Source organism: Lacerta agilis, chromosome 9, assembly GCF_009819535.1.
Source record: "Lacerta agilis isolate rLacAgi1 chromosome 9, rLacAgi1.pri, whole genome shotgun sequence".
Classification (NCBI taxonomy): domain Eukaryota; kingdom Metazoa; phylum Chordata; class Lepidosauria; order Squamata; family Lacertidae; genus Lacerta; species Lacerta agilis.
In genome coordinates, this window is record NC_046320.1 from 18153396 (window position 1) to 18162511 (window position 9116).

Genomic DNA, 9116 nt, shown 5'->3' on the forward strand with positions numbered 1-9116 from the left:
CGTACAAAGCAGGTTTCGCGACGACCCCGGGGTTTCACTCCTTAGTCCGAAGCTGCGGGGAGAGGGAGGCGTCTTTCTCTTCTTGATGCACACACACATGGATTGCACACCCTTAAAACACAGCCCTCACAAAAAGCAACAACCCCCAACCCTTCTCTTTTTTATTCCCAGGTGTGTGGGTGTGCCTATGCATAGGGCAAACTGATAGAGGGCCAGGTCCCTTCAGCCCCCCAATAAAATATTTAAATATTTGAGGGGGGGCATCAAAGTTGATAGGCATTGCCATTCAAACGTTGTATGGGTGTGTATCGATTATGTGGGACGGGGTTTACCTGGGCCCCCCAATATTTTAAGCAAGTTGGCACCCCTGTATATAGGGGTGTGTGTGTGTGTGTGTGTGTGTGTGTGTGTATGAGTGTGTATGAGTGAGATCAGTTAAAAAGGAGGCTTAAAAGCTCGGGCAAATCGGATCAGGGAAAATCGTCACCCAACTTTCCTCCTTTCCCAAGGAGGCTGATTGAATTAAAAGGGCAGCGAGGCTGCTTGGAGAAACAGAGGACCGGGGACGTCGAGGGTGTGTATTAAATTCTCATTAGAGATGCAGGAATCAGCCAGAGGGAACTTGGGCAGCTCAGCCTCCCCTCCCTCCTTCTTTCCTCCCCCCTCCCCTCCCCTCCCCCCTCCTTCCCCTCTTTCCTCGCTCCCCCCACCCCCCACCCCAGTTGCCAGCCCAATAGACTGATGAGTTATTGTCATGTAAAAAGCGCCCGCGATCAGACCAACCGCTTTGCTATTGTCCAAGTGGAAACAGCCAAGTTTATGATGAGGACTATATGCTCTAGAGACCTCAGGCAAGGCAGCTCATAGGAGCCGTTTTTTCATAAAACTCGGCACGGCTGGTAGCAAGGAGGCCACTCTGGAAGCAAGAGCGGAGCTGTGAGCATCTCGCTCTCTCCCCTTGCCTTGGCTCTTCTTCTCTCTCTCCCCCCCCCCACCCCATCCACCTCGCCCCCCACCCCACCTTGACAAGAAGCCCCATCTTTTCTCTCTCCCCACCCTCCAGCCCCCAAACCCGTTGGCTGGGCCACCCCCGAGCCTTTTCAATGTATAAAATGGAATATTCTTACCTCAATTCCTCCGCCTACGAGTCGTGCATGGCTGGGATGGACACGTCCAGCCTGGCTTCGGCTTACGCGGACTTCAGCTCGTGCAGCCAGGCGAGTGGCTTCCAGTATAACCCCATCAGGACCACTTTCGGGGCCACCTCCGGGTGCCCGTCCCTCACCCCCGGATCCTGCAGCCTGGGCACCCTTAGGGACCACCAGAGCAGCCCATACGCGGCAGGTAAGGACCCTGCGCCCCTGGCTGGAGACTGGAGAGAGAGAGAGAGAGGAAGAGAGGGCAAGAGACGAGGAAGGGGGAAGAGCCGAGCCAAAGCCCGACCGAGGAGAAAAGAAAGGGAGGGGAAAAAATGGGAGAGGGAAGCCTCGCTTTGATTGCATTTGGAAAATGGCAATGTGTTTAGTATTTACCCAACGAAATTTGCTTACACAAATGAAAGAATTTATCACGTTAGGAGCGATTGCAGGGAAGGAGAGAGAGGAGAGGAGAGAGGAGGGGTGGGTTGGGTTGGGTTTGTATGTTGGGGGGGGGAGAGGGGGGTGTAATTCACTTACACCGTTACACTATCCGAAGTCACACCCGAAACCGCCAACAAAATTATCTTAAGCTGCCAAAATGATCGGCATAATTTATTTACTTTGCGAGGGAGACGGAAAAGCTGGGGGAAATAATTAAATAAGCCGCGAGGAAAGCTCATTACTGACACTGTCTTCTTCTTCGTCATCTTCATCTTCATCGCCTTTTCCCCTTTCCTTCTCTTTCCCTTTTCCTCTTTTAAGAAACCACATCCACCACGGGCAACAACAGTAAACAACCCATGGAGAGATAAGCGGGGCACTGTCTCGCTGCTAGTATTTTTCTTTTTCTTTCATTGCTTTCTTTCCTTTTTAGCAGCTTCCCCCCTAGGAACAACGAAATCCCGCCTGGGCGAAAGTCTTCGAGTAAGGGAGGAGGTGCAAAAAATTCAGGGGCAGCTCTGGAGGTGTCTGGGAGGGGGAGGCGACACTTACTTGGGAGCACGTCCCATTGAGCTCAATCGGACTTCCGAGCCAAGATATTTAGGATGGCACCTTTCGGTGTTGCTGTATTCCGGTCAACGCAACGGGTCGATTTTGCTATCGAATTCCATGGAAACGGCATCTCTGGTGCTGGGTAGTGGATCATTATTATTTTTGGACCATTTTTGGTACTAAATCAAGCAGGCATGCAGCAGTAGCATTTTGAGAGAAAGGCAGCCTTGGCCGTCTTGTGTGAACGCTCACACCCGCATCTAGCGAGATCGCCCTGCCAACCTCTCCATTCGTCATCTCTCTTTGCGACATGGAAGGAGGAGATGAGGGGGGCCGCAACTACAAGAGTTGTCTGTCATTCCAACGAACCACCACCCCCCATCTTAATTTAGCATAAATTGTCATCGCTCTCCCCTCCTCCTCAATTTCATTTTTGGAAAATCCTCGCTAAGGATGGTATACTTTTGATCCAACCGCAATAAACAGATGCTGTGGGGTGGGGTGGGGAGGAAGGGAGGTGGTTGGTTGCTTTTTATTGTAGCCTAACCTATATCGAAAGTATAAAAAAATAGTGTTTTGGAGAATCCATCTGCAAACAGACCGTATCATTCTCCTTCCTTATCCATTTCGTTATCGAAATACATCCCCCTCCCTTTTCTGGATTAGAAACGTTAACCGTCTCAGAAAACGGAGGGGACACGAATGCGTTTCTTCTCCATGTCTGCTCGCTAGTAAGCTCCCTGGTTAAGCGGGTTGTTAGCATGGCGGTGTATTCCGCGGGTCACACTCCGACCGCCGCAAGCGCAGTGAAACCATTCGAATCCGGACCCCCCGGACGGCTGTCCTCGCGTTCCAGCGGCTTATGCGGGGAATCTCAGCGCGTTATCGACTGGCCTGTGTTTCTTATCCTCCCACCCCGCTCCCCTTTCCCTCTTTAGTCCCCTACAAGCTCTTCACCGACCACGGAGGCTTGAACGAGAAGAGGAAGCAGAGGCGGATCAGGACCACGTTCACCAGCGCTCAGCTGAAGGAACTGGAAAGGGTGTTCGCGGAGACTCACTACCCAGATATCTACACCCGGGAGGAGCTGGCTCTCAAAATAGACCTCACCGAAGCCAGAGTTCAGGTTGGTGAAGCAGCTCCTTTCGATCCGGATTGCAGCAGCCGCCTAGGCCGCTTCATCCGGAGCAAAGCATCCCGGGTGGTTCTCTCGCAAGGTAGCAACTGGCAGCTTTCAAGATTTTGCTGGACGGGAAGTGACCAACGACAGAGGGTCCCAGGGTGGGAAGTCTGTTGCTTTCGCACATTTTCATACTTCCCTTTGGGAAAATCATTCTGGGCTGCTGACCTTTTTTTTTTAACCTCGTTTATCTTGAGTCATTCCTCCATCAATAGCAGGAGGCATTCAGCTTTGCATCCCAAAGCTGTTTCACGTTCCTCATGGTAATGAGTAAGATTCCTAAGAGCAGCAATTTCCTTGGAGAGCCCAGTGGCTAGGATATGTATTCCTTATGGCTTGGCTCACTTGCTAGAGACACCCATTTCTGTAGAGGTACCTTGTCAGTTTCTGATTTTGGCAGAGGACACATTATCATTTGGATAGCTGAACGGGGCAGCATGTGGCAAGAACCATACCATTCCGAGTATTAGATATTTGCATCCCTTCTATAATTTAGATTCCCCCCCCCCCCCCCAGTTATTGTTGGCAATGCTCTCTATTTCTGTGGGAACACTTTCTAACTTAGCAAACTGGAGGTCTGAATTCTAAAAGCAGGGAGAGCTTTACACTAAGATCTCACCTGATCTGCAATCTAGGTACATATAAACACCTTTACCTTGGAGTCACTGACCTGAAATAATTATATTTGGCATCCACTGATGTGTCTTAAAAGACACACCCTAAATCAGGGGGTGGAGAACCTCTGGCCCTCCAGATGTTGCCAGTGGCCAGGGATGGTGTTAGTTTATATCTAGCAAAATCTGGAGGGCCAAAGGTTCCTCACCTTTGCTTTAAATACTCTATCCTTTCACTACTTCTGAGCATCTCGGGAATGCAAAAGACTGGTTTAGGATGCACCAATAAATAATAACACAAGTCATTAAGACTACAGTCCTATCCAACTGCCCAACGGAACGAAATTGAGATTTGTGAGAAAAGAAGGCTGCAAGCAAACCACTCTGATGTAGGTCAGAGGGGACCAGTTAATTTGCAAAGCAGGCCAGGCCAAAGCATGCCACGACAGATTGTGACATGAAGGCTTTACGCATGGGCAGAAGAATGTTAGGGCGATGATGCCAATAGGCTCCTCAGCAGAGGAACAATAATGCATGTTAGTTTATAGCCAGTGTGGTGTAGTGGTTAAGAGCGGTAGTCTCGTAATCTGGGGAACCGGGTTCGTGTCTCCGCTCCTCCACATGCAGCTGCTGGGTGACCTTGGGCTAGTCACACTTCTTTGAAGTCTCTCAGCCCCAGTCACCTCACAGAGTGTTTGTTGTGGGGGAGGAAGGGATAGGAGAATGTTAGCCGCTTTGAGACTCCTTCGGGTAGTGAAAAGCGGGATATCAAATCCAAACTCTTCTTCTTCTATAGCAACAACCAGCTCTGCAGTGAAGTATTTTCCTGTCCACACTGCCCACACAATAGGGAGTAAATTAAGGCAGTTCATTGTCTGGACCTATTAAAAGAAAAGATTCCTCTGCTGAAATGATATGGATGTTCTGAGATGAAAGTTCTCGTTTAGCTTGGCATGGCCAATAGCTACCCAGAGTCCGTCCATTCAACTAGGGCACATGCTATCCTTTTCTAAACCGTAAGTGGAAGAATTTGCAACCGTGAACTCCACCACATTGTATAAGCTGAATTTGCAGCGTGTCCATTTCACATCTTCTCCCTCCGAAGGACCACATAAGGTGGTTTTTAGCTAGCATCTTTTGGACACTGGCTGTCTAAAGCCAATTTACCCAGTCGCATCGTGCCAGAAAGCAAATACAACCATGGAATAAGCCGGCCACCTTGTAACATGTTATTAATCTTACTATTGCTGCCACCCCTGATTTCTCACAGGAATGGGAATTTGTGATGCTCACAGGTGGGCTTGTCTACGCAAGACCTGGCCGGCCATTGCCCGTCGGTTGGCATTGACTTGGGAAATGGCCTTCTCATTCCCCTTCCTACACCCATACACTAAGGATAGTTAGCAGTGGGTATTTTAATCTTTTGGGTGCACACTCAAGTTCACGTACTAAAAATAGTTGCCAGTTAAGACATACAAGGATAGATCTTTCCACATGTTTATTGATTGTTTTCTTTGGCTCAGGCTGGGATAGCTCAGCCGGTTTGAGCCCCACGTTGGGTAAAAGATAACGGGTTGGAACAGATCGCCTCGCAGTCCCTTCCCATTCTACAATTCTATGATTGAAGTAGCGACCGCTGAGTTCTGAACCAGTTATTTTGAATCCTAATACCGCAAAGTGGCTTTCAAGGCGCGCTTGGGAGAGACCGAAAGAGAGAGAGAGAGAGAGAGAGAATGAGAGAGAGAGAGACAGAGAGAGAGAGAAAGGAAAGGGGGGTGGTCTCGCATAATGGTCACAAACACAGAATCGGTGACTCGAGGTTGCTCTGGCTTGACTCGCATATCCTGTGCACGTGGGAATAGAACGCCTGCCCCCCTCGCTCGCCGCCCACCCTCCTCTGAACCTCTCTCTCTCTCTTTTTTCTCTCGCTCCTTCCTTCCGGCCAGGTCTGGTTCCAGAACCGACGGGCGAAGTTCCGCAAGCAGGAGCGCGCCGCAGCGGCCGCGGCGGCCGCAGCCAAAAACGGCTCGTCGGGGAAGAAGTCCGACGCGTCGCGGGACGATGAGAGCAAAGAGGCCAAAAGCACCGACCCGGACAGCACCGGCGGGCCCGGGCCCAACCCCAACCCGGCGCCCAGCTGCGGCGGCGGTGGGCCCAGCCCCACGGGAGGCCCCGGCGGACCCGGAGCCGGCGGGCCCGGGCAGGAGGCCGGCAAAGGCGCGCCGTCGGGGCCTGGCGGCTTGTCGGCGGCGGCGGCGGGGCCCGGGCAGGGCTGGGCCCCCGGGCCGGGGCCGATCACCTCCATCCCGGATTCCTTAGGCGGGCCCTTCGCCAGCGTGCTCTCGTCGCTGCAGAGACCCAACGGCACCAAAGGCACCTTGGTGAAGAGCAGTATGTTTTGAGCCCGGGGCCGGCCGGCCGGGGCTGCGACGCCGGGGCCGGGCCTCCCTCGACGGGCGCTTCCCTAATGGCCGAGAACGAGGAGGAGGCGCCCTCTGCAGGGAAGGGACTCGCCAGGCCTCCACTTCTGCCCTCCTCGCTCACGTCGGAGCGGCCCCGACGGCGCGGACTTGCAAACGACCTTGCCCGGGCTACGAACAAGCGAGCGCGCCCCGTCGTGCGCAGCGCTCTGCTGCAGCAGGCGCAGCGCCTCCGCCCTTTCCTCCTTGCGCAGTCCCTGGCCGGGAGAAAACTGTCCACAAGCTGCCAGTGTTGTTTTGTTGGTGTTGCTGCTGCTGCTACTGCAATGTAATCTTTCCTCCCCACCTCGCCAAACCCCCTCTCTTGGCCGGGCTTTTCATTGAGGCTGAGGCGCTTTGAGCGTGGCTGGTCCCCCACCCGCACCCCCGTTGCAAAACCGCGCGTCCGCCTTGCGCATCGTGAGCGCTCCATTTGGTGACTTGGCACAGCCGTCGCCTCCAAGTGCGCGCCGTTAAGAGCCACGCAGTCTCTCTCTCCCCCCCCCCCCACTCCACCAGGCAGAATTGGAGACCACTCCGCCGCCCCCCTGCCGCCACACTCACTCACTCCTTTTCGTGGGCTGAGCTGACGAAGCCCAGAGAACATGTACAGAGTTGAGAGGTCTAAATTTGTAAACGTACTGAAACCATGGGGTTGTTGTGCAAGTCGTTTGTAGCCTACTGTAACTAGAGCACAGCTTGTGAATGTATCGGTTAGTCTACTAGGACGCACACCCCTTCCTGCTTTCGCAACTTCCCTACAATATAATTGACACGGAGGGTCTAAAAATTACAGTTAAATGTTATGTTACACAGGAGGCGGGGGGAATATAGTTACAGAATCAGTGCAATCTGGTTATGTTTTATTCTCTGAACCAAATTCCACACTCTTCAATCGGGCTTATTCCCTAATAAGCATGTTTAAGCCTTAAATTTTACGGATTGCCGCCTTGGTAGATCAATCTGTGTTTTCTAGGTAAGGGAGCACATTTCTGAAGGCTTCCCAGAAATATTTTTGCACCACAAAACACCAGCCCTCGTGGAAACCGCAGCTTGCCTCAGGGAAAGCTACTTTTTTTAAGCATTCCTCTTAAACAAGGTGACCTAATTTGATGTGGCAGTTGTCAGAGGGTATGTATGTATGGTTCAAGCTACGTTAAGGTGGTTTAGGGTGGTGTGCCAAATGGTTGCTGTTTGTGCCCGGTTACCGCTTCGTAACTGCAGCATCGGTGATGATGACTTGCATTTGTGAAGGTGCCGCCGGAGGATCCAGCTACATCCCACCCTATCTCCTCCTGCGAGGGTGGACCGAAAGTCGTTTCAGAGTTCAGCTGCCAGCCCTCAGCCACACACAGTAACCCACTGAGACGTGTGCGAAGCAGTTCTTGGACCAACCACATTTCCAGCCCTGCCGAGTGACAACGTGAACCGGCCCTGGCCATTCAGCACAGCCAGCCCTCTTATTATTGTGATCATCATAGCTAGCACTGATTAGATTTTTCATTTACGGCCCTGCCCTTTCCCCATCGCAGTTGCTGCAAACCCTACCGTAATTGTGTGTTTCAATAGGCAGGGAGAAGTTTACAGAAGGTGAACCAACTCTCTGTCCAAAATAGCCCCAGGGGTCTTAACTGCCCTTTCTGGTAAATGGATTGGAATTCATTCTGAAGATTACGATTACATTGTCCATGCAGTTTTTAGGCATCTCTTCTTAGGGTTTTAAAAATGTTTCTTTTACAAGGCACAAGAACCTAGGTATTAGTTATGTCGACAGGTATGCTTTACCATCTTTTTCTGTGTCTTTCTAAAACTGTGTTCTGTGACTCAATTGTATAGTGTTAATATTGATACAAACTTGTCTACTCTAGTTAGACGTATAAATAATGTTTTCTCTCCTTGTAGTCTTTATGGTGTGTCTTTATGGAGAAATGAGGTTCTCACTGGTTACATTTCTTTGCGTTTAGAGAGGTCGGCTTCATGCAATGGTATCAGCTTTGGTTATCAATTGCATGTTGTCACTTTTTTATTATTGTTATTTTTCCTTTTGTGTTGGGATGTTTGTGAGCATTAACCATCATAAATTATGTTTCAGGATTTCCAGATTTATTTATATGTGGTTAAAATGAATGCTTCTATTTAAAAGGGGAAATATTTCTACATGTGCATATAGTTTTCCAAGAGTGTACCATTAACTGATTGTTGATAATAAAAACAAAAAGCAAATACAGGCCCTCTACATCTCTTAGTCTAATTTACTTTCCTCCTGAAGTGTGTTTTTAAAAACAAGATTGTCGTGATAAATGGTCACCGATAGGCACTATAGAGTGGGCAGGATCTGGGTGGGAAATAAATCAGCCCCCCAGTATTGAGGATTTCCTCTGTGGACAATGTTATAGGAACCAGGGAGTGCTGTGACCCAGTTTCTAGGGTGGTGATCAGGTTTTGAACCCATCACAATACAGTCTTCAAGTATAGCACTTCACTGCATTGTAGCTTGTGTAAGTGCTGCCATTCATTCTGTGAATATCTCCTTGAGATAGTTGCTTTTTTAGCATGTCAGAAAGTTCCTTGTTGGATAGCACATCAACTTAGGTCAGAAACAGATTTCTAAACAATCCATCTATTATTTCCCCTCTGAAATCTTTTAGAGAGAGGTGCAGTTTAATTCCTCCACAAGACTGTGCAATCCTAACAACCAGAGAATTAAAGTGGGTTGCCCAATGCATAATAA

General features: G+C 50.3%; 1 protein-coding gene across 1 annotated transcript; it reads left to right on the top strand.

Moving 5' to 3' along the window:
- The first annotated feature begins 1016 nt into the window (after positions 1-1016).
- On the top strand, positions 1017-6411 carry PHOX2B (paired like homeobox 2B). The gene is made up of 3 exons (XM_033160198.1): positions 1017-1344; positions 3071-3258; positions 5873-6411. The coding sequence occupies exons 1-3, from the start codon at positions 1104-1106 to the stop codon at positions 6326-6328; spliced, it is 885 nt and encodes a 294-aa protein (XP_033016089.1). The 5' UTR covers positions 1017-1103; the 3' UTR covers positions 6329-6411.
- Positions 6412-9116: the final 2705 nt, after the last annotated feature.